Source organism: Embiotoca jacksoni, unplaced genomic scaffold (assembly GCF_022577435.1).
Source record: "Embiotoca jacksoni isolate LCO1_2020_lvr unplaced genomic scaffold, fEmbJac1.0.p SCAF_76, whole genome shotgun sequence".
Lineage (NCBI taxonomy): Eukaryota > Metazoa > Chordata > Actinopteri > Embiotocidae > Embiotoca > Embiotoca jacksoni.
Genome location: NW_027185432.1, coordinates 397,704 through 422,536, shown reverse-complemented (window position 1 = coordinate 422,536; position 24,833 = coordinate 397,704). Strand labels below are relative to the sequence as shown.

General features: G+C 45.9%; 1 protein-coding gene across 3 annotated transcripts in view; it reads right to left on the bottom strand.

Moving 5' to 3' along the window:
* Nucleotides 1-53: 53 nt before the first annotated feature.
* Nucleotides 54-24,833, bottom strand: part of LOC138215464 (protein TANC2-like) — a 49,964-nt gene continuing 25,184 nt past the window's right edge. For 2 of the 3 annotated variants that reach the window (XM_069177637.1, XM_069177634.1), the window contains 24 exons: nucleotides 23,554-23,722; nucleotides 23,159-23,479; nucleotides 20,279-20,404; nucleotides 19,876-20,142; nucleotides 18,703-18,836; nucleotides 17,362-17,593; nucleotides 17,114-17,286; nucleotides 16,852-16,932; nucleotides 16,559-16,759; nucleotides 15,491-15,625; nucleotides 14,886-15,082; nucleotides 14,648-14,756; nucleotides 13,473-13,595; nucleotides 11,876-12,013; nucleotides 11,640-11,738; nucleotides 10,562-10,753; nucleotides 9,675-9,768; nucleotides 8,455-8,796; nucleotides 7,417-7,592; nucleotides 7,077-7,209; nucleotides 5,373-5,464; nucleotides 5,087-5,221; nucleotides 4,875-4,975; nucleotides 54-4,169 (listed from right to left, as the gene is read on the bottom strand). In XM_069177637.1, the coding sequence (XP_069033738.1) occupies nucleotides 2,387-4,169; nucleotides 4,875-4,975; nucleotides 5,087-5,221; nucleotides 5,373-5,464; nucleotides 7,077-7,209; nucleotides 7,417-7,592; nucleotides 8,455-8,796; nucleotides 9,675-9,768; nucleotides 10,562-10,753; nucleotides 11,640-11,738; nucleotides 11,876-12,013; nucleotides 13,473-13,595; nucleotides 14,648-14,756; nucleotides 14,886-15,082; nucleotides 15,491-15,625; nucleotides 16,559-16,759; nucleotides 16,852-16,932; nucleotides 17,114-17,286; nucleotides 17,362-17,593; nucleotides 18,703-18,836; nucleotides 19,876-20,142; nucleotides 20,279-20,404; nucleotides 23,159-23,479; nucleotides 23,554-23,722 (5,553 nt within the window). In that variant the 3' untranslated portion in view covers nucleotides 54-2,386. The remainder of the gene's footprint in view (nucleotides 4,170-4,874; nucleotides 4,976-5,086; nucleotides 5,222-5,372; nucleotides 5,465-7,076; nucleotides 7,210-7,416; nucleotides 7,593-8,454; nucleotides 8,797-9,674; nucleotides 9,769-10,561; nucleotides 10,754-11,639; nucleotides 11,739-11,875; nucleotides 12,014-13,472; nucleotides 13,596-14,647; nucleotides 14,757-14,885; nucleotides 15,083-15,490; nucleotides 15,626-16,558; nucleotides 16,760-16,851; nucleotides 16,933-17,113; nucleotides 17,287-17,361; nucleotides 17,594-18,702; nucleotides 18,837-19,875; nucleotides 20,143-20,278; nucleotides 20,405-23,158; nucleotides 23,480-23,553; nucleotides 23,723-24,833) is intronic. The other variant, XM_069177636.1, reaches the window with a different exon arrangement.

Genomic DNA, 24,833 nt, shown 5'->3' with positions numbered 1-24,833 from the left:
TGTATTTCCTGACCCACCCTCCCCCCCCAAAAAAAAAGAAGAGAAAGAGAATCTGTCTTTCATTCATCTTTATTCTTCTTTAACATTAACTTTTCACACGAGCTGTTTAAAAAACAAATTCATGTTTTTAAAAGTTGAATAACGATGTTCTTCTTATTTCAGGAACCATCCTGGGTTTTTAAATATTAAATATGATCTTACACATGAAGCGCGCTGACACCATGATGAGATATTTTGAACCGGTAAAGGGCCATTTTCCAGCACGGTGAAAACGGGTCATCTCAAAGATGAGAGCAGTAAGACATTAAGCGTACTGAGACAGAGAGGTCAGACGTCACAAGTTTCGTCGACACCAGAAAACTCCGAAACCAAAAATGCTGATTTATATTGAAAAAAAAAAAAAAAAAGCATAAAAAGAGATTTACAAAAGCAGGCATCCGTGTGCAGGAAATACATTCTACAAAATAAAAGCTTCGTCCTACTTTCTGAATATCTGCTTTTACTGGAAAAGTCAGCCATGGAAATGAGGATGAGTTACCCCCCCCCCCACCCCACCCTCCTCATTTACATAACGATAACAGATTACTGCTTGGAAATTTTGAACAATATTTGAAACGATGAGTCTTTAAATTCAGACTGAGGTAGAAAAAAGCAGGGCTCTTATTTCAAGCTGTAAAACGTTTGATCAGCTTTAGCGATATTAAGCACTGATCTTCAACATAATTATAAGGGAAATGGTTGTTTCATCTTAATGCAACACTTTTGGAGTATTTTCCTCAAATCATGCATTTTTTGTTTTAGCTCCAAAAAAAAGAAAAAAAAAAAGAAGGTTTTTGGTGACGACAAAATTATGTTTTGCGAATGAACAAACAGTGTGGTTACTCATATTAGCGTTAGCTCAGCCACTCTGAAGGGCGGACCAATCAGAGAACCGTGTTTTGTCCCACCCCTCCTTCACTGTGATTGGACGGCAGCGTTAGTCGCTTTTTCAACTCTCACTGACCGAAAAACAACAAATCGCAGAACGCTGAACACCTCGTCAAGCTGCTGGAGTTCATTAAAACCAATATTTCAAATATTCTGTACTCGTGATGAAAACACTCTGGTGGACACGGAGCGTGCTGATTGGTTAAATCAACCCGAGCAGATTCATGCAGTGGAAATCCCGCCTGCCTCCCACCACGCTCAAACAGATCTTTGCTGAAGGTTGCAGGAGCTTTTCAAAATACAACACAAGTGTGAACTGAGCTTTTTTTAAAAAAATGTTTTAACATCATGTCGTGAGCTGATGATTCGCTTTTGGACCTCGGAAGGAACCTGCAGGCAGGGAGCTCGTAAACTGGGCTGTTCAGTGTGAAGGCTTAAAAAAACAAGGGGTGGGGGGGTTAGCAAACGGCCACGTTTCTGAGTGACTGCTGGAGGGAGGAGCCGAGGGCTGGCAGTGAGAGTGAGGAGCCCTGAAATATCGGTGGGGGTCGGTCGTGGTTTGCATAAAAAAAATGACCATTAGGACTACAGAATAGAAAAAGGCCTTCATAGAGAAAAATAAATAAAGAAATTAAGAATTATTCTGACTTGAAGAAAAACAAACCCAAAAGTCTTAAAAGGAATTTTTACAAGATGTTTCACCGGTGAGAAGCTGAGCTTTGAACGTGGCTCCAAACTTCCAGTTTCATCTCCTCCAAAATAAAACGAATCCAAAAAGGGCATGCAGAGCTTCAAAAAAAAAAAACACAAACCATATTTACAGTTTTTTATAGACATAACTTTAAAAAGATAAATATCACTTGTTATTGTTTTATGTACATCAAGTCGATGCTTTATTCAATAACAGCATCGTCCTTTAGTTATTCAAACTATGGCTTGGGGTCCGGGTCGCTGACCAGCATCACATCATTAAGAGTCCGTTCATTTCATGGTGTCGAGTCGTTTCAAAGCTTCGAACTCGATATAAGATTCTTCATTAAAGGCGTTGGCGGCAGGCGAAGGTCGTACTGGAGCTTCGGGGTCTCTGATTGGACGTCACTACCTGGACTTCACTTTGAAAATGTCCTTCACGCCGGAACAATCTTCCTCCTTGTGCTTTGTGATGCTAAAAGCGGTCAACTCCTCCAGAACTTTTCTCTCTGGCAGGTTCACCGTATTTTAACGTTCCATATTAAACTTGAACGTCGAGGAGTCAAAACGCTTTCGATTTAATTGTTGCCGTCCCGAAAAAGTGTGTTTTATGTACAAACAAGTGCTCCTGACCCCGTTTGAACTGTTTGTGCGTCAAAGATCTTGGGAAGCGTTTAGTTTCGGGGCTGTAACGGTTGCACAGCCCCCATTGATCCTAGAGTACACAGAAACACCGGAGTCGGCAGGTTTTCTCATCGATCTTTGGGAGTTAAACGTTGGACTCCACAAAAGGTCTCTTGGGTTTGACGGGGGAGGTGGGACCGGTCCGTCTCTCCGCCGGTTGGTCCGAACAGCTGTGGCTCACCGGCAGCGTTCGCGCCACCTTCACGTCCCGGTAGGAGGGATTCTGACTGGCGACCTGCACCGAGGCTCCGCCCCAGCGGCCGTGAGCGGGCAGCACCTCGTAGAAGTCCAGCTGGTTGTCGTGAACGAGGTTCCCGTTGTGGGCGTTGTTGTTGCTGCGGTTGTGGTAGGCGATGGACGACGGCTGGGGATTGGCCGGGTTTTTGGCGGGCGAGGTGACGACGGTGTCCACGGACGACACGGCCCAAGAGCGGGAGGGGCTGAGGCAGGAGGCGGCGGTGGGCGGAGCTTGTTGCTGGTACACCCTCACTGTCTTGTCGATCACGCCCATAAAAGGAGTGCTCCTCGATGAGCGTCCCGCCTCTCCGGGATAAGTCCCGCCTCCTGCCAGGCACATCTCCGACTGGGGAGAGGAAACCAGAAACAGATCGTCATGGTAACCGGTGATGCCTCCCACAGTGGACAGATCTGAAGGCAGGTCCATGTGCTGGGTGGATGCTGAGGTCCTGAAGCCCGGTCCGTGATTGGCCGGCTGCCCGCCGGCGAGGCTGCCGCTGCTGGAGGAGAAGTTGACGCCGACACTCTGCGAGTGGATGAGAGGCCTGGGGGGCGAAGCCGAGGAGGAGGACGGGTGGGCACCCGGTGGGCGTCGGAGCCCGGCCTCGTGGTGGTACTGATACTCGTGTGAAGGCTGAAACCGATCAGGGGTCCCGGTCGTTGCCTCGGTAACTTCCATTGGGTAGTAGGCCGCTTTGGACTGGTTGCGGCTGAACTGACGGGACTGAGCGAAGCGATTGACTGCCGCTCTCTCGGCACCGGTTCCTCTCCCGTACGCCGATGCGGATCTCGCTTGGCAAACCAGGTCGACGTCCACGTCCTCGAGAGCGTAGGAAGCTCCGGAGCTCAGACCGGACTGGACCTGGGGGCTCGGCCGCACATCGAGGGGGCTCGTGCAAAAGCCTTCGCCCAGCTCGGCGAGTTCTTGGGGCAGGTTGGGGAACTGGGAGTATGCGTAGCTTCCCAGAACCATGCTGGGCTGATTGGTTCGGACCACCTGCCCTTTGACAGGTTGAAGCCACTGGGCCTGGACAGGGTTCTGCATGTGGAAGGACCTCTGAGGGGCCGGATGGTGCTGCTGGTTCTGGTCCGACAGGTGGAAGGCTGAGACGGACTGCGGGTGGTGGAGCAGCCGTCCGCTTCCCGACAAGGCAGGCATGCTCTCGGACACGGGCCCGGCTCGCATCGGCAGGGGAGGGGGGCTGAAACGGTGATAGGAGGAGGACGGGGGGGCGTGACTGGGCGGGGAGAGGGGAGGGCTGGGGAGGTGATGATACAGGTGAGTGGGGGAGAGGGAGGAGGGGGATGGGCCCCCGGAGTGGCAGCGGCTGTCGAAATTTTGGACCGCAACTGGAGGGTGAAAGGAGGAGGAGCCTCTTTCCCTGAGACCCCCCTCCTCCTCTTCCTCCCCCTCTTCCTCCTCCTCTTCCTCCTGCTCCTCCTCCTCCTCATTGAGCCCCTCCCTGGCCTCGTTCTGCTGATACACATGATGAGAGGGAGGAGGAGGGTCCTGATACTGGGCAGCATGGCGACACTCCTCCTTGACCCGAGACAGCAGGCGCTGGATCTCCCGGTTGGCCGGGCAGAGACGGCCGGCTTCAATCAGGTCCTCCAGGGCCGCGTGGAACTGTCTGAGAGGGGAGAGAGCAGAGGAACTATTTCAGAGGAGGACATGAACACAGTGTCTGTCTGGATTTCATCAGCTGGTGGTTTTCAGATGTTTGACTGTTTTCACACTTGTTCAATCAAAGAGGAACTTTAAATGTCCTTCTTTCAGATTCTGTCCGTCACCACCTTTATTAGTTCGGAGCGGTTTGGAGCAGGAAGTGACCATATTTGGACGAGCTGGGGGAGGAGCGAGCGGTGGATCTGACTGATCTGATTGGAAACCTGACGATACTACGTCCCGTCCACTGATTGATGTAACCTGACTGCACCACAGGCCTGTCAATCAAACAGACACGCCCCAAAAAACTGCTGGACACATTTTATTCACTTTGGATTTGATGAGAGAAGTTGAATGTGAGTCTATGGAGCCGTTGGCTTTTTGGAGCCGACCTCTAGTGGCACTCCGTGGTATTGCGGCTTAAGACACTTCTGCATCGGAACCATTTTACAGACCTGGAAGCGTCTGTTTTTGTTCTCAGATTGTCATCATTTCAGAAAAAAATAACAAATATTTTGCAGCAAGGTTTTTGAACTGACCCTTATAGAACTGACATAAACATTTTGGACGACCTCTTGGCCTCGGTATACATATAGAGATACAGGGACGTTTTCATCCTGAACATATTAGATTTTACGATTGAGGTGAACTGAGTGGTCGTCCCGGTTACCTGCGGCTGCGTTTGGCGCGGGCTCTGGCGTAAAAGGCTTCGTAGGATTTGGCTTTTATCTCCAGAGCTTTGGTAGCAAACTCCTCAGCGAGGTTGTAGTCCTGCAAGGAAACAAAGACGCGAGATGAGATTGATTTCAAAATACAAATTTGAAGAAAAAAAAAAGCAGCAACACCGAAGCGGGTCGAAGGTCACGGCGTGCGTTCTCGTACCTTCATCTTGCGGCGGCATCGCGACAGGTTGAGCAGCACGCACACTCTCAGCTGCCTGAACGTCTTCAGCTCGTCTCTTGGGAACTTCTGCAGAGCCGACTGGTAGGAGCGAGCGGCCTCCCTCACTTTCCCCTGCTGCAAGTACAACAGACACACACACACACACACACACACACACACACACGCGCACACACACACACACACACACACACACACACACACACATTAAAACTACTCACAACATCATCCATGTGTGTGTGTGTGTTTGAGAGATTCAGTGTGTTACCTTGTACAGTCGGTCGCCTTCCTGGATCAGTTTACTGAGCAGAACCATCAAGATGTCGGGTTTAGATGTCGCCATGGCCCAAGTGGCTGGTCCTGCACACACACACACACACACACACACACACACACACACACACACACACACACACACACACACACACACACAAGTTCATGGATTTGTGTCTCTACATCAATTCCCTCATTTTCCACCATCACATCCGGTTTTAAAGGACTGTTGTGAGATTTTGGGCCGGTGTGTGTGTGTGTGTGTGTGTGTGTGTGTGTGTGTGTGTGTGTGTGTGTGTGTGTTCTGGGTGAGTTGTGCGAGCGGACTGAAACATGACGCCACCGCTGAGCTCACAGCATACGTTACCGTCTGCATGTCTGGATGTGACCGTGAGCTTCGAGCGGTCATGAGACTTTCACATCCGATCAAAGACCCAATAATCCACAGGATTTTATAGAACCGCAGCGACTCTCCAGTAATCCTTAACCCTCCTGTTGTCCTCGGGCCAAAATGACCCGCAGCTGTGTTCAACCAAGTTCTATTTTATTTCTATATTTTTATATTTTTCGGGATCATTGGTCATCATTCTTTAAAGAAACCCTCACAGCCTCTTTGTCACCAATGATCCCAAAAAATATTAAAATAAAATAGAACTTGCTTGAACACAGCTGCGGGTCATTTTGACCCAAGGACAACACGAGGGTTAAATTATGCGCCGCTGGTTTATTCCGAGAGCCAAGGGTGCAAGATATTAATATTACGACGTGCTTTTGTGGCCGTAATTGCGGTGTTGCTCTCCAATTAATCTGCCGGTTCGTAACTGATTCAGAGTGAAACATTTCAACACCTGTCGTCGAGTTTCTCTGCAGATATTAAAGGTCTCCGGAGGATGAAAATGACCACAAACAGGAACCTGTACAAGTAATGACTGATGTTTGATGCTGAATAGCAAAAGGCTGGAAGCTAATACGCCAACCTCAGAGAGCTGACACGGTGAACGCTGCCGAGCGTCGACGTGCTTCGTTAACGTTGTGAGAAACGATATTCTTCTCGAAATCAGCAATATTGAACACTCGTACACAATAAAATGTTAAAGACGTAGCAAACGAATAATAAAGTAGTGTGCTAATGGGATCATTTAATTTGCCTCTGACTTGTAATTTTTAATAAATGCTGTCATGGTGTGATTGTATAAACATCTCAGGATTTAAGATGGTATCAGTTATATATATTTATATTGCTTTAATTTAATAATTAAAGGAGATTAAAGGATTACAGGAGAATTCTGCTATTTTCAATGTTTGTTTTAAGTTTGATTCTGCGAGTTCGGTCACAACACCGTCCCGCAAAGTTTCACAATAAAAGCCCTTTTTTAAGAGGGCTTTTAATTTGAAATAATACAGGAAGTGCAGAGTTTATTTAACTCTAACTGGATCATAACGAGGCTTCTGGTGGATGTTGAGAACCAATTAAAACATCTCAAATCTGACCATCCTGTTCGTTTTTATCTTCAGACACTCAAAACACTTAAATGAATTTCATTGTGGACATTTTATTTGCTTCAGAGAAAGTGGCGGAGCGTTTGTCGACCCTTCTTCCACATCTCCCCATCTCTCTGTCTCAAATTCTCCGCGCCCTGTTGAACTGAACAAAACCCGACGAATCGGAGCAATTCAAAGTGCTGAGTCGTGCTTCTACCTATCTCCGCTCCCTTCCTGAGCAGAGCGATGACAGCCGACGTGTTCCTGCAGCCGACCGCTCGGTCCAGAGGACGCATCCCGCTGCCGTCCACGTGCTCCACGGACGCTCCGTGATCCACGAGGTACTGGACCTGACGGAAACGGATGGAGGAGACACACATCAGCATCTCTGACTGATTATTTCCAGACTTCTTCTCTGAAGGGGAACGAGTCTTATCTGCAACTTTCTTCACTTTTAAATAAATGGAAGCATATTTAGTGCAGGACACCACGTCGCCCTCTGCAGGACAGAAACAGAACACGGACTACAAACGAGGGGCGGAGTGTGTTGGACGCACCACTTCGGGGTCTCCGCAGAAGGCGGCCAGATCCAGAGGAGTCCGTCCGCTGCGGTCGGCGTGAGTCGTGGCTGCTCCTCTCTCCACCAGCTCTCTGGCCAATGGGAGCTGTCCTTTCAGACACGCCCAGCTCAGCGCCGTCAAACCCTCTCGGTCGGTATGCTCCAGGGACGCTCCTGGAAACAGCGGACATCATGGTTCACCTGCTGTCGGACTGGAAACCTCCAACCTTCAAAGTTCATTCAAACCCTCTCGAGTTTCCCTCCAGCCGAGTGCAGGTCATGACTGAGGCGGCCCACGTCTGATTTCTGTCATATCCAGGTTGATTTAAAAAAAAAAAAAAAGTCTGAACAGCAAAACAACCCGTGAAACAGATCGCAGCCTGAATAGATCAGATTTGATATCCGGACAAATCTGATCTATTCACATGTAAATAAAAGTGTCAGTCTGACTTAAAGATATGATCTGAGAAGAAAAATCTGATTTGCCTGCAGTCTAAACAAAGACTTATTTATTCTGGAAGTTAGCCGGCTGCCATCTTTTAGCAGCTCTGATATCATGTTTATTCTGCTGGCACGATGGATCATGGGATATGGAAGAAGCAGGAGTCTCCATTAATAAACTTTTCTGGCTAGTTTTCACTGACGAGAATAGACACAAACTGTTCAGGATGCGACCAACCTGACTGCAACACAGGCCTGTCAATCAAACAGACACGCCCCCAAAAACAGGTCTTTTTGAATCTTCTTTTCTAATGAATGAGGGATTATTTTCAGATGGACCTCCAGAAAACTAACAAGAAGGAGTGACTTTAGCTAACAACACCGAGATAACTGATGGACACATTTTATTCACTTTGGATTTGATGAGAGAAGTTGAATGGGAGTCTATGGAGCCGGAGGCTTTTTGGAGCCGACCTCTAGTGGCACTCGGTGGTATTGCAAATTAAGGCACTTCTGCATCGGAACCATTTTTCAGACCTGGAAGCTACGAACACTTTTATATCCAGTCTGTGTTTTCTATCCAGTCTGTGGTTACCGTGATCCAGCAGCAGCTGGGCGGTGGTCACATGTCCCTCGGAGGCCGCCATCATCAGAGCTGTCCGACCCTGCTGGTCGATTGTGTTCACGTCCACCCCGTGACTCAGTAACAGCTCCACCACCTGACAGACGCACGCAGGGGGACAGACGCTGAAAACATGTGCAGCAGGAGTCACGTGATCACGTGTCCGCGGCGCTGCGGTTACCTGCCAGTGGCCTCGTCTCACGGCGCTGAAGACGGGCGCCACGCCCTGCCGGTTGCCCTGCTGGACGGACGCTCCCTGATCCAACAGCAGCCTGCAGACGGACAGACGGCCACGTCCTGCTGCTGCCGTCAGCGCTGAGACACACACACACAGACACACACAGAGACACACACAGGAACAGAGAGACACACACACAGATACAGACACATACACACACAAGACACATACACACACACACACACACAGAGAACAGAGAGACACACACACACACACACAGAGACACACACAGACACACACACAGGAACAGAAAGACACACACAGACACACACAAAGATACACACAGAGACACACAGACACACACAAAGATACACACAGAGACAAACACAGAGATACACAGGCAGACACAGAGAGACACACACCGAGAGACACAGAGAGACACACACAGACATACACCGAGACACACAGAGACAGAGAGAGGGACACGAAGACAGACATCTACGTTAACCGGACAGTTACAGCTGAGAGTTTCACTATTTTATTTCTAATAAGTGTAATAAACCTGAACAGCTCAGTTCTCTCCACTAGATGTTCGTAATGAAACGCTCATATTTACTTGATGGTAGAAGTTTGAACATTAAAGATGAGACAGCTAGATGAATTAAATTACCTTTAAACTGATATCTTGTTATTAAAATGCTCCCGACGCCTTCAGGTTAATCTGACTTCATCAGACGTCTGTCCCCCAGTGCGTACGTTACACAAGAGTCTACTGACGCGACTGATTGTTTTCAAGTTGTTAGTATTATGTGTTGCCATGGAAACGGAGATTGCACCAACAAAAAGTTTTATAGTTTGAAAATTGCTCCACAATATGAAAACATTTAGATTACATGATTTATTTAGATGTTGTATAATCACAATATTACACTGGAGGGTGTTTTCACGTCATTATTAACACGGCAGCGATGTCGTGAAGTATTAATGTATTACGACAGTAGTAATCACGTCGTACCTGTCTCTCCCCACAGACCGTCATAGATGTTGATCTCAGGTCTCTCCTCCTCTGCCTCGTCTTCCTCTGGAAGATCCAACAGGTACGACACCATCTACACACACACGCACACACGCACACACACACACACACACGCACACGCACAGACAAAAGCATTCATTATATACAAATCAGTCCCTTCAGGAAATCATGATCTTGAAATACTGTCAACCAATCTCCACTAAATTTCGGGCAGCGTGCTACTTTTTCTCTTTGCAGTAAAGTTGCTGAACAGAAAGTCTGCTGCAGACATGACAGCACAAAGTGACGGGGCTTATGGGAAATGTGGTCTCATCATTAAAATGAGGTTTGTATTAAAGTACGTAAGCGTCATCATTTCTAACAGTTCTCAGAAGTCGCACCATTGTTTGTAACTTTGAGCCTCATCATTCTTTAAGTTCAGAAAATAAAGAAAGAACTCCAATATTTCCAGCTCTTTGACATGAAGTCTGTTTGTTATCATAGGAAATTATCACACATGAGTCTGTAGGAAAACAAAAAAAATTAATCACATGAAATGTCTCAAATTACATCACAATTTTTATTTTTGATTTTGATTTGATTTTATACACTTTATTAATCCCCGAGGGGAAATTTCTTCACTACAGCAGGGGGGGCTCTCAGGGGGGAGCGACTGCAGCAGGCTGCCACTAGCGCGGCACCAGGTAATCTGACCTGAGGTGCATGTTTTTGGATGCACCTCTTATTTTATTAAAGATGCTGAAAAAGTGAGTATTTTTCTTATATTTCGGATGTTTTCATGATTAATTTACTAATATTATAAAGGTGTGTGTGTGTGTGTGCGTGTGTGTGTGTGTGTGTGTGTGTGTGTGTGTGTGTTATCTCACCTCTATGTGTCCCATGCTGGCAGCCGCGATCAGAGCCTGCTGCACCGCCTGGTTCCTGCTCGCCCCCCTCTGGCTACAGCAGGAAGTGCAGCTCCAATCGGCCCTCTTCAGCAGGAAGCGCAGCACCTCCAGGTGGCCCCGGTGGGCTGCGTGGACCAGCACGCAGCGCCCCGAGCTGTCCACGTGACCCACCTGAGTGCACGGGGAGACAGAAGTCACTGTTCACATCAGTGTGACGTCATACTGACATTTAGCTGGCGAGTCCATCTGCTGCTGCTTCAGGATACCATACCTGTTCATCTGGATTTGAACATGATGTATAAATATTATTTGTGCTATTGTTGTGAAGAAACAGAAACGTAGACGTTGGTGAGGTGGGTAGATGACTAGACAAGCGTCCATCTCTAGAGCTTCTAATGTGTTTTTCTTTGTAGGAAAATGAGACCATCCTGTGAATTGGTTGTTTGTTTTACCATGTCATTCCTTACATCACCACCAGGGGGTACCATATTACACCGTTTGAGTCAGAAAATTAGAACGATCAGCCTTATATCACACATTTAGTGATGATTTAAATAGTTAGCCATCCTAACATGCTTTCATTATATTCAGGCTTAATATCAGACGTTTCTGAATCTGACAGATGCCAGCATCACCCTGGTAACAACCCATGTTATCGTTTCTGTGCTCCGGGTCGGAGATGTGATGTACGACAGCACTGACAAAATATTAGGTGGAGTTGGATTTAAGATTTGAGTCTTTTACTTTGAAAAAGTACTTATAGAACAGTTATGGCTCAATGTAGCACAAATAATCCTGCAGGTTTGAATGTTGGCGATACAGTGGATTTATATAACAGGGGATGTGAAGCGAAATTACATGTGTGAGTCATCATTATATTTATAATCATTATAGTTAGTTATAATCATTATATCTATCATGACGACTCATGATGAATTCTAAAATCTAGCTTCAGTTCACCTCTTCATCGTCTGCATCGTTTTTACAGTGACAGTTTACAGGTGCCAACGTGTGAACATCGGACGTTTGCGTGAGGAACATTAATAACTTGGGCTACCTTGGCTTTGTGCTGACTCAGCAGGGAGACAATGTCCAGATGACCTGCTGCAGCAGCGAATCCCAGAGCAGACAGACCGTCCTGAGACTGAGAGTCCACCTGGAGGTGCCAGACACAGATCTCCGGTTAGGATGCAGTAGCACGTTAATAAGACAGTAATAATAATACAGTAATAATAAACCAGCACTGATGTTTGTATACAGTCAGGGACTGTCACACATGTCAGACGGACTCACCTGAGCTCCGTGGTCCAGCAGCAGCACCACAGCATCATTGTGTCCCAGGTGAGCGTGGACACACAGCAGGGGGGCGCTGTTGAGCACATCACTACGGTGATCCACATCGGCCCCGCCCAACAGCAGCAACCTGCTCACCTGGACAGGTGGAGAGTCACGTTACAGTCCACCTGCTTTGGGAAGTGTGTGTGTGTGTGTGTGTGTGTGTGTGTGTGTGTGTGTGTGTGTGTGTGTGTGTGTGTGTGTGTACAGTGTGTTACCTTGATGTTAGGAGTGTGTGTGTGTTTATGTGTGTGTACAGTGTGTTACCTTGATGTTAGGAGTGTGTGTGTGTGTGTGTGTATATATATGTGTGTACAGTGTGTTACCTTTATGTTAGGAGTGTGTGTGTTTATGTGTGTGTACAGTGTGTTACTTTGATGTTAGGAGTGTGTGTATGTGTATATTTGTGTGTACAGTGTGTTACCTTTATGTTAGGAGTGTGTGTGTATATATGTGTGTACAGTGTGTTACCTTTATGTTAGGAGTGTGTGTGTGTTTATGTGTGTGTACAGTGTGTTACCTTTATGTTAGGAGTGTGTGTGTATATATGTGTGTACAGTGTGTTACCTTTATGTTAGGAGTGTGTGTGTGTATATATGTGTGTACAGTGTGTTACCTTTATGTTAGGAGTGTGTGTGTTTATGTGTGTGTACAGTGTGTTACCTTGATGTTAGGAGTGTGTGTGTGTGTGTGTATATATATATGTGTGTACAGTGTGTTACCTTTATGTTAGGAGTGTGTGTGTTTATGTGTGTGTACAGTGTGTTACTTTGATGTTAGGAGTGTGTGTATGTGTATATTTGTGTGTACAGTGTGTTACCTTTATGTTAGGAGTGTGTGTGTGTATATGTGTGTACAGTGTGTTACCTTTATGTTAGGAGTGTGTGTGTGTTTATGTGTGTGTACAGTGTGTTACCTTTATGTTAGGAGTGTGTGTGTATATATGTGTGTGTACAGTGTGTTACCTTTATGTTAGGAGTGTGTGTGTATATATGTGTGTACAGTGTGTTACCTTTATGTTAGGAGTGTGTGTGTGTATATATGTGTGTACAGTGTGTTACCTTTATGTTAGGAGTGTGTGTGTGTTTATGTGTGTGTACAGTGTGTTACCTTGATGTTAGGAGTGTGTGTGTGTGTGTGTATATATGTGTGTACAGTGTGTTACCTTTATGTTAGGAGTGTGTGTGTTTATGTGTGTGTACAGTGTGTTACTTTGATGTTAGGAGTGTGTGTATGTGTATATTTGTGTGTACAGTGTGTTACCTTTATGTTAGGAGTGTGTGTGTATATATGTGTGTACAGTGTGTTACCTTTATGTTAGGAGTGTGTGTGTGTATATATGTGTGTACAGTGTGTTACCTTTATGTTAGGAGTGTGTGTGTGTTTATGTGTGTGTACAGTGTGTTACCTTTATGTTAGGAGTGTGTGTGTATATATGTGTGTACAGTGTGTTACCTTTATGTTAGGAGTGTGTGTGTGTTTATGTGTGTGTACAGTGTGTTACTTTGATGTTAGGAGTGTGTGTATGTGTATATATGTGTGTACAGTGTGTTACCTTTATGTTAGGAGTGTACAGGTTGCGCAGCGATGACAGAACAGGACTCAGGTTGTTTGTGCTGTAGGAAAGCCACAGCCCCTGAAGAACTGAGGAGGAAACCCCGAGCTTTTTACTCAGACCCTGGAGGATAAAAATGAACAGAAAAACAGATAGATGCAGGATTCAATTTCCATGTCAATAAATCGGGTTAAACTGGTGGGAAACAGAGGGATTAGTGTTTAGGTCAGAATGTGGCGCTGATTTATACGATTTTAAATACATAAAAAACATAATAAATACTGAAAACAGTCACCAGCCTGCAGCTCCATCAGCTGTCACCATGTCACACGGTGAAACTCAGCAGAGGCTGACGTGCAGCACCAGTGTGAGCTGTGTTAACCATCCTCCACCTGATTCAAATGAGTCTCTGACCACGAGTCAATGCACAGACATAAATCTTCACTCCAGGCTGGACGGGACGTTTCCTGCTCAACATTTCCTCATCGTTCATTAATAGGTCTGTACACTTTACTCTTCATAAATCACGTGTTGCTTAAAAACTCATCTATACTGATCACAGACTGGATATAAAAGTGTTCGTACCTTCCAGGTCTGAAAAATGAGGCCGATGCGGAAGTGTCTTAAGCTACAATACCACCAAGTGCCACTAGAACTCGGCTCCAAAAAGCCTCCAGCTCCATAGACTCCCATTCAACTTCTCTCATCAAATACCAAGTCAATAAAATGTGTCCATCAGTTATCTCGGTGTTGTTAGCTAAAGTCACTCCTTCTTATTAGTTTTCTGGAGGTCCATCTGAAAATAATCCCTCATTCATCAGAAAAGAAGATTGGGGGCGTGTCTGTTTGATTGACAGGCCTGTGGTGCAGTCAGGTTACAGCTATCGGTGGGCGGGACGTAGTATAGTCACGTTTCCAATCAGGTCAGTAAGATCCACCGCTGGCTCCTCCCCCAGCTCGTCCAAATATGGTCACTTCCTGCTCCAAACCGCTCCGAACTAGCAAAGATGGTGACGGACAGAATCTGAACTGGAGGCTTCATAACATTCACATACCAATGGGTGACCTCACTGATGATGGTTGTTTCTGAGCCACCTGAAGACTTACTTCTGTGTGTGTGTGTGTGTGTGTGTGTGTGTGTGTGTGTGTGTGTGTGTGTGTGTGTGCGCGCTCGCCTTGTAGATGTGAGCCTTCAGGATGTGATGTCCCAGCTCCAGTGTCTGCTGTCGGTTCAGCTTCCCGTCCTGTCTGGAGAGCCAGAAGGCCAACAGGGTGTGACCACTCCTGCAGACAGACAGACATCTCAGTGAGAAGAACATCCTCTTCCTCTTTCTTCCTCTTCCTGTCTCTTCATCTCTCTTCCTCTTCCTCACTATTGCTCTCTCTCCCTCTTCCTCCTGTGTGTCAGCGTACCTGGGGTCACAGAGGAAGCGGTCGTCCTGCCCCTCCTCCCTCCACACCAGCCACTCCCTGAAGGAGGCGTGGTTCAGCATCCTGCTGCCATCCCTGCGCAGCAGCAGGAAGGAGGAGAGCTGCTCCAGACGCTGCGCAAACTCCACCCACTGCAGCGTTCCTCCAGTCAGAGTGCAGGCGTTCACCGCCTCAAACATCTGCAAGAGAGACAGGCACACGTCAGGTCACTGCTCCGTTTCAATCATGTTAAAACACGCTGTGACGTCACGCTACAGTCACATCACACCAGAAATAAACATTGTTTTAAGTTTACTACTCATTAACACTGTTGAACAATGAATTGAATTAGAGTGTGTGTAGTGTGTGTAGAGTGTGTAGTGTGTGAGGGTGTAGTGTGTGTGTGTAGTGTGTGTAGAGTGTGAGTGTGTGTGTAGTGTGTGTGTGTGTGTGTGTGTGTGTGTGTGTGTGTGTGTGTGTGTAGTGTGTGTAGAGTGTGTGTAGTGTGTGAGTGTGTGTGTGTAGTGTGTGAGTGTGTGTGTAGTGTGTGTGTTGTGTGTGAGTGAGTGTGTAGAGTGTGTGTAGTGTGTGTGTGTGTGTGTGTGTACCTGCTGGTCGGTCAGAGGGTGCAGCGACGCCACGGTCACGTTGAGCAACGGTAGAACTCTCTGGAAGGATGACTGGGTGGGAAACCGCATGTTGAGCTGCAGCAGGTAGACTTCTGCTAGACTCACAGGGACCACCTGCGCGCACGCGCACGCGCACACACACACACACACACACACACACACACACACACACACACACACACACACACACATTAAAAAGACGTCCTTTTTCCTGTATATCACACTGAATATGTGTCAGTAAAATCATTCTTTGACTCAACTGGAACATAATTAAAGGAGCTTTCGGACTGGAGGGCATTTTTCACAGTTCAAACAGCTGTTACAGGAAGTTTAAGCTGCAGGAACTAAGAACCAAAGTTCTGTCCTAACACAAGAGGAACTACAGTGACGTGAGTGTGCGGTGATGGTTCACTGCTTCACCCGGCTGTCAGATGGAAAATTGCCCTGTTATTAAGGTTCTTATCGAAGCCACCAGACTCCCTTAAAGAAAACTCTCAACTATCTCCAGGACTTCAGCTGGGATTCATCGTTTTCATCTGCTTCCATGTGTGACTCCTGAAATTAAATCTCATCTTCTTTATTCTCCTTCACAGTTCAGCTGCTTTCAGACTCCAAACACTAACTTCACTGTCACAACTTGTACTTCAGCTCCTCATAGTGAACACGTCCAGAACTGAAAACTGAAATCATAAAAACAACATTTCAGTTTCAGCTCTCGCTCTAAATAAAAGTTTAATGACTCACGTCTCTGACACTTCAACTGCTTTCAGTACTGATGTGTCAAATCATTTTAATTTTACTTGATTACTCTGACATTGACTTGTAATTTAGTTGCTTTCAGACTTTAGTCAGCCGCCTCTTATTCTTCACCTGGTCAGCGTTTCCATAGCAACGGACCATTTAGCCACCTCTAGGATTTGAACAGTATTTCATTTGTTTTTGCTCTCATCATTTACAGTAAACAACACTTTAACATGCTCAGGACTTCAGCTTCATATTCCCCTCTCTTCAGAAACAGCCCCCCCCTCCCATCCCCGACACACACACCTTGAAGCTGGAGCTCTTCAGGACCAGGTAGCCCCCCTCGATCAGGTCCAGGGTCAGCTTCAGGTACAGGTACGAGCCTCTGCTCAGGCTCTTCAGGTGGCTGATCAGCTTGCCCAGCGCCGTGTTATCAAGGCGACCGTTGCTCAGCGACACATTACTCTGGATCTCAGCACTGCTGTGGATACGCTGCATCAGGTAACCCTGGTAACAGAGACAGAGATGCTGCACGGATGTCCAAGCAGAGAGACAGACAGGGAGACAGAGGGAGAGACAGACGGAGACACCTATGTTACCTGCAGGTCCTGGTCGATGGCGCTGTTGTCCTCCATCCTGTCCAGAGAGATGTGGTGAAAAGGGAGCGAGCGAGTAATGTCCTGAAGAAACAGAAGGAAGTTTGATTTATCATCTGTTCCACTGTGTGTGTGTATGTGTGCGTATGTGTAGAGTGTGTGTGTGTGTGTGTGTGTGTGTGTGTGTGTGACTGTAGTGATGCCTCTGTGTGTAGAGTGTGTGTGTAAACTGTGTGTGTGTGTGTGTGTGTGTGTGTGTGTGTACCTGCTGGCTGGTCCTGACCGTGGTGATGACCTTCAACCAGGAAGGAAACTTCTGGATGTTTCTGGACAGGAAGGAAGTCAGAGTGTCTCCGTAGTCCGGCCGGTGGAACTCCGCCTCGTTGAGCCCATCGATCAGTACGATAAGCCCCGCCCCCTCCACGTGTAACTTCCTCTCTGTAAAAGAAGAGGTCACAGGTTACATCCTGCCTCTGGTTTACGAAGCTGAAGCCTAGTAGAACCAGAACGTACCTCTGTGGAGAACATCCAGAGGTTCTAGGATTCCTCTCTGGAGCGCAGCACTCGGATCCTGGATGCAGGAGCGCAGACTGAGCATGCTCTGTAGCTGCGGCGACCGGTGCAGCAGCTCCCGGTAGGCTGCCAGCTGAGGGGCGACGCTCAGCATCGCCGCCATGTTGTGGACGAACTCGGGAACCAGGCAAGTGTGACAGTTATCAGCCTGACAGAAGTGATACGAGACGACCTGCAGAGACAGGAGGAGGGTCGTCATACATGTGAGGTGGATCATACCATCATGTACAGGTGATGGGGATCATACCATCATGTTCAGGTGATGTGGATCATACCATCACATTTAGGTGATGTGGATCATACCATCACATTCAGGTGATGTGGATCATACCATCATGTTCAGGTGATGTGGATCATACCATCACATACGGGTGATGGGGATCATACCATCACATTCAGGTGATGTGGATCATACCATCACGTTCAGGTGATGTGGATCATACCATCACATACGGATGATGGGGATCATACCATCACATTCAGGTGATGTGGATCATACCATCACGTTCAGGTGATGTGGATCATACCATCACGTTCAGGTGATGTGGATCATACCATCACATACGGGTGATGGGGATCATACCATCACGTTCAGGTGATGTGGATCATACCATCACATACAGGTGATGGGGATCATACCATCACGTTCAGGTGATGTGGATCATCATGTTTACCTGCATTTCATCTGTTCCTGTGCATTTTATTTTTCTATATTTCTAAATGTTCCTATATATCTGATTTATGTGGAATGTTTTTGCTGTAAACCACTTTGAGCTGCATTTCTTGTATGAAAGGTGCCATAAAAATAAAGTTTATTATTATTAAAAGATAAAATTTAAAAAAAAAAGAAATACAAGAGTAAAAGTTACAGTGCCGATAGACTGATATGATCCATGTTGTCTGTCTTAGTGAGAACTCGAGCTGCAGCGACCTGAACCATCTGCAGCCTTCAAACAGACCTGTGAACCTGTGCAATCAGCAGCTGGTTAGCTTAGCTTAGCTTAGCTGAGCACCCGATGTGGACACAGGGCCCTGCCAGGTACTAGTCTGGCTCTTACCTCACTGTCAGACCACTGTGTGGACTCTATGTTTTGCTTTTTGCAGGTATAACATGTTTATGTGTGTTGGTAGTTTCTCACTTTATAGCATACTTACTGTAAAGTGTCAGAATTGTTCTCTTCAGACAACGTTAAACTCTTCCTGCAGCTGACTCGTGTTAAAAACGTAAGTAATCTATGGTAGGAAATGACAGATCTTCATCAAGCAGAGTGGGGATGCTACCTGTCCTGCGAGGCTCCTCAGCGCCTCCTCCTGTCTCCTCCTCATCTCTGGAGTACCTGGACAGCTTCCTCCTCCTCCTCCTTCGTCTCCACCTCCTCCTCCTCCCAGGGAATCATGGGAGAACGGCTCAACATCTGGAAGGCCAGTAAAGACGTGAACACACAAAACGCTCGTCCTCCGTCTTTGTATTCACTGTGAATAGGTGTGTTTCCGTCTGTTCCACTGAATGGTTTCAGCGCGTGTCTCTGGTTGTGGGTTCTGTATGACGACTCAGCTGTTTCTTACAATGAATAAGTGTGCGAATGAGGTTGTGTTCCTTGGCTGGAACAACTCGCAGGGTGTCCTTTACGAGCATATGAAAGAGGCTACGGCCAAAGATCTGCTCGTTCCATTAAAGCACCTACAAAGTGACCTGGAATATAATGTTCTTGCACATTTGCCAATATGTCAATTTTTTTGGCACTTGATATTCCACGTCAATGAGAACGGACACGCACAGTCAGCATAAATCAGGTGTCACATAAAGTGTTCAGATCCCGATGTTGTAAATTTAATTTTAAATGGACAAATCTTTTTTTTCCCATCAATCTAAACTCAATAACCCATAATGCACCATCACCCTTCCAGAACAATGACAAAGGTCACTTTGGGGTTGTATTTTTCTCACTTTGAATAGATGCTTGTTGACTGATGGGAATTAATGCGAATTTTATAGATTTAACATGAAATCGGCAACACAACAGAGTGCAAAACATGAAGGCGTCCAAATACGTGAAGTGATTGTATATCTTTGTTTTTAAATCGTTTATGTCACACATATGATCTGTGTTCAACTGAGTAGAAGAGGTTGTGCGTCTGATGAAATGAGAAAGATTCTGAAGAAAAATAGTTCATAATGCACAATTTGAAAAAAGACCTTGTGTAAATAAATGAATCCGTTTTTCTTAAAATTTCACTGTATAGGTCAAAGGTGTGTTTATTTATTTTGTGTATTTGTGTGTGTGTATTTATATGTTGGTCTTTTTATTCTATTTTATTGTTATTGAATGTGTATTCTTAAAAGTTTTTTCCTTCCTGTATTCTTAAGGAATGAATATAGTCTTTTCTTCTTTTGACTGATACAATAAGGATGTAGTATAAAGGAGGTTTTCTCTCGTCTCTCTCGCCGCTTACGTTTGGCGATGGGCTGGTTGCCGGCGGCGCTTGGCCACATGTGGTCTCCATGGCAACTGAGCGCCACCAGACGAGCGACGATGGCCGTTTTGCCGAAGCCCATGTGACCAACGATCACCACGCCCCGAGCGGTCGCCGGGTCGTCGTTGCGGAGACAGGCGTCCACTTCCTGGAAGAGCCACTCCCGGCCGCTGAACAGCCAATCAGATGACAGACCTGACACCTCGAAGTGGAGGGGCTTCAGGTTGAGCGAGGGAGTGAAGCGAACTGCAGGAGGAAGGTGGAGAAGAGGACGGTGAAACTCCTAGTTCAAACAGCTGTGTTTCTGTGAGTGTGTGTGTGTGTGTGTGTGTGTGTGTGTGTGTGTGTGTGTGTGTGTGTGTGTGTGTGTGTGTGTGTTTACCTCTGTGGTCCTGTTCACTACGACTCCCAGAATTCTGTCTGGGCATTCTGAGGGACGTCCTTGAAGGCATGTGTCTCTGCTGCTCATCCAGGTAGACGAGATCTTCGAGGTGGGCTGAACTCGTGGCTGCAGAGAGAACGAATGATAAAGTTGATTTTCTGCGAGGGAAGCAGTCGTTGCTCCGGTCTGTCCCCGTTTCGCCGGCTGAATCATCGATTGCGCTAAGGGCAGCGTGGTCGTGCTAAGTGATGTGCTGCATCGCCTTTGCCTGACAATTTTAAATGGTTCATTAAAAAAGTTACGAAAAAAACAATAAAGCAAATAAACTTTTAACCTAGAGCACTGTTGGTTGACCGTTGACTGTTTATAAAATTGTTTTGTAGCTTCCGGGTCTGTAAAATGAGGCCCATGTGGCTTAAACTGCAATACCACCGAGTGCCAGTAGGGGTCGCCTCCAAAAAGCCTTCTGCTCCATAGACTCCCATTCAACTTCTCTCATCAAATACTAAGTGAATAAAATGTGTCCATCAGTTATCTCGGTGTTGTTAGCTAAAGTCACTCCTTCTTATTAGTTTTCTGGAGGTCCATCTGAAAATAATCCCTCATTCATTAGAAAAGAAGATTGGGGGCGTGTCTGTTTGATTGACAGGCCTGTGGTGCAGTCAGGTTACAGCTATCGGTGGGCAGGACATAGTATCGTCAGGTTTCCAATCAGATCAGTCAGATTCACCGCTGGCTCCTCCCCCAGCTTGTCCAAATATGGTCACTTCCTGCTCCAAACCGCTCTGAACTAGCAAAGATGGTGACGGACAGAATCTGAACTGGAGGCTTCATAATGTTCACAAACCAATGGGGGATGTCACTGCTGGCTGCTGATTGGCTGGTTGGCCGGTGTATTCTTCGCTAGCTGTTCCCTCCTGTTTCCAGTCCTTATGCTAAGCTAGGCTAAAAGACTCCTGCTCTGAATGTAAAAATTTTTTTTGCATTTTGAAAAATACTTATTCATTTCTTGTCAAGTGTTCAAGGAGAATAGACTTATCATTACTGTACCTGTTTTGCAAATGAACCTACAGCCAGGAAACACAACTATGTTAGCTTAGCATAAAGACTTGACATATGGCTAGTCAGGCTCTTTTCAAAGGTAACACAATCTACAAAACAGCATTTAATGTGTTACTAATTTACACACTATATGTTGTTTGTTTAATCCATCCAAAACCGAAGTGTACAAATGAGAAACTGCTGTGCTACTAGAGCTTTGTACTGAAACGCTCCAGAAAACTGATCCCGAATGGAGAGAAACATGACAGCTCGGGAATCCAGTGGTTGTTCGTTCATCAGGAGCATCAGCCATAAAAAATAAATCCATAATGTATCCAAACACCATATGAACACATGAAACAAGCCGACGTAAGCACACAACCACAAGGATTTGCTTGTTTGTGGTTAAAAGTAATTAACAATTATATATGTTATCGACTGTGATAGAAATAAAGAACAGACAGGACGTGGAGCGACTCGTCCCAAGAGCGTCGTGTCCCGAGTTCCTCCACAGTTTCTGTAAATCTGACATGAAGCTCACAAAAAGCTCATAAATGGCAGAAAGTTGAAGTTTCCTCGACTTCAGACAAAATCAATCAGAAACGTACCAAAAGTTTGATCCAGCAATCTTCTCCTGCGGCAGAGAACACGAGCTCTGCCTCGTATCCTGTGTGTGTGTGTTTGTGTGTGTGTGTGAGAAATGACACACATGTCACTTCCTTCCTTTCCCAGAGTGCTCGTGGTTTCAGTTTTAACGAGAGGAAAGGGAGGATGATGTGATACAACGACAGAGCTCAGTATCACCTCCATGTCTGATGGTGTTCAGATCAAACACCTCCAACACAGTGATTAACGAGAGTTTTCACTGTGTTGGAGGGACACTTCTTATTTACAGGAGAACTACGTCCTGACGGTGTTGTCGTAAATAAATACAGGTAGCATCCAACTCTAAAGCTGTTTCTAAAATATTCAACAACTTATTTAGGATGACAAAAAATATCCAGATAACTGTGATCTGTGATTTCTGACTTAATATTTACTGGGAACGAATTAAAGAAGCATCCATGAACGATTTTTAATCCCTAACAAAACATTGTATGGCTAACATGTTGGCAAAGAGTTGCCTATTGACAGCCAGAATACACCAAAATAACTGTAAACTTTAAACTGTTTCCTTATGGTCATTAATTAAAGGAACTAACTTGTTGTCGGAGCAACATTACTTTGGAAGTCAATATTAACTTTTATTTTGTTATTTGACATCACTTCCTGTTACCGCTGGAAACGGGAAATGGTGAGACCCAACTAAAGCAGGAGGTTGTCGACAGTAAAAACAAAAACAATTTGCGGCAAGAAATTCAAACATGAAGTAGTTTGTGACATCACACATTTTCTTTTGGTATAAAATATTGATTATTGCAGCTTAAACAAGCTGTAACAGATATTTCTTGAGGGAATATTATTCAGAGGAGTGACAGTGAAGTGTAGTCAGTTATGTTGAAATGAGTATATATAGTAATATAATATAAAGACTCTGAAATGCTTCATAAACCTCAGTATTGATAATTCAGAGATCCGACTTAAAGTTCTGGTGTTATTTTTCAGAGTTTTGTCGAGACTGAAGGTGAAATAAAACTCTGGTATGATCATCGTTCGTATTGTAATCTACATCTGCCTCTGTTTATCAGAAGCCCTGTTTAAACCCAGAGTGGGCATAGAGTTGTCACGGTATCCATGGTAACCACGATCACTGCTGAGCTCGCTGCAGCTCAGAACAAGTGAAGCGTTTCCTTCCTGCCAGGAATGGAAACCGCCTGTATCACAAACAACGTGACTCACCAGCGACGGAGTTAGGCCGTGGCATGAGGTAGAGAGGGATGGAATGGGTGGAGCCGGACGAGCGGGCAGAGCCAAGACCTCGGCCCGGGTGGAGCTTGTTGAGGCTGTAAGTGGAGGCGGCCATGCCATCCGCCACCCTGTAGAGGAAGCCGTCGTTCACACTTCCTGTCGCCACCATGGAGGACGATGAGGTGGAGGCCACCACCGGCCGGCCCCCCTGCTGCCAGAGGTTGAGGCTGCTGCCATGGTAACAGTCGCCGGGGTATTTGGAGCCGTCGTCCCTCTCTGCGGCCGAGTCAGCAGAGTAGCTGGTCAGCGTGGCTGAGAGAGAGAGAGAGAGAGAGCGTTAGCAGTTCATCGATGCGTGATGTCGGTGGGGAGGAAGTGCAGCTCACCAATGATGCCGCTGTCTCGGCTCTCCAGCGTTGAGCTGGGCGAGGTGACGGAGGCGTGGTTGGAGGAGGCATGCTTGTTGCTAACGTTGGCCTCCCCCCCTGCAGGAGGCTGCAGGGTGGAGCAGGGGGAGGTGTTGCTACTAGCCAGACTGGAGGACGGTGATATCCTCTGAATAGAGACAGGAAGAAATCTGCATGTTATTATGCATCATTTCAATCAATGTTTAAATGATCTTTATTTTGTTTTGTATTATTTAATGTCCAAGTTATAGGATAAAAAGTGTAATAATTTGGGGCTACTTTAACTTGACGACAGTAATACAGTAATAATTTTGTTTTCTATATTTTTTTAACAGATTTAGTGACTAGTTTCCAATAAATATCCAGTCTACTGTATATATTTATATTAAATCTATCATCATTAATACTGAGGGTGAGGAAAACTGTAGTAAGATTTTCCTGCATCTCAGTGCGCTCAGTTTCATGTCAAAGTAAATAGAATCATAACGAGAAAATTCCTGCAGAAACGTCACTGCTGACGTTTCATTTGTCCTGATAAGAGTTTGAATTGTGTCGCAGCGCCACCACAGAGCAGAGGAACAGTTAATGAGCATAAATCAGTCTCAGGTGTGTTTGTGTCAGAGTGGCTCCAGTTAAAATACCAGGCCAGTGACTGGTTGCTATGGTGATCTTGAGGGAGCAGAGGGAAGGGGCTCTCTCATCCACAAAAATGGAGGGGAGAAATCGGCAGGCTGACCAGGAGCAGCCTTCAAAAAGTCCTCACCAGACAAAAACTACAAGTCCTATCAAAAGAATTATTTCACCGTGAGCGGCGGAAACTTGTCGGTAATAACTGTATTCAATTTCATGTTCCTACTTGGTATTAATTGGGCTCGGTCGCAGGTAAGAGACACCCTCCGTTTCTGATTCAGACCCGAACATTCAGATATAATGGGAGTCTATTGGAGAGTTAGTGGGAGCACTCGGGTCGGGTCGTGTCTACTTAAAGCAGCAGCTTGAAGTTAGCTGAGTCAGAATTACTTTTCTGTTGCTTGAGCTAAAAGAGGCTGCCATGCCAAATCTGGGAGTGGTCAAGTTCACTATCTTAAAAAGGAAAGCACATTAAATTAATACAATCTTTTTAAGGAAATGAAGGATTAAATAGCATTTTGTAATAATGAGGTTTTGTTTTAATAGTTTCTTCAATTATTTCAGAATAAAAAAGGAGGTTCAGGCAGGTTTTACAAGTTCATCTACTATTTCCACCAGCGCTGTGAACG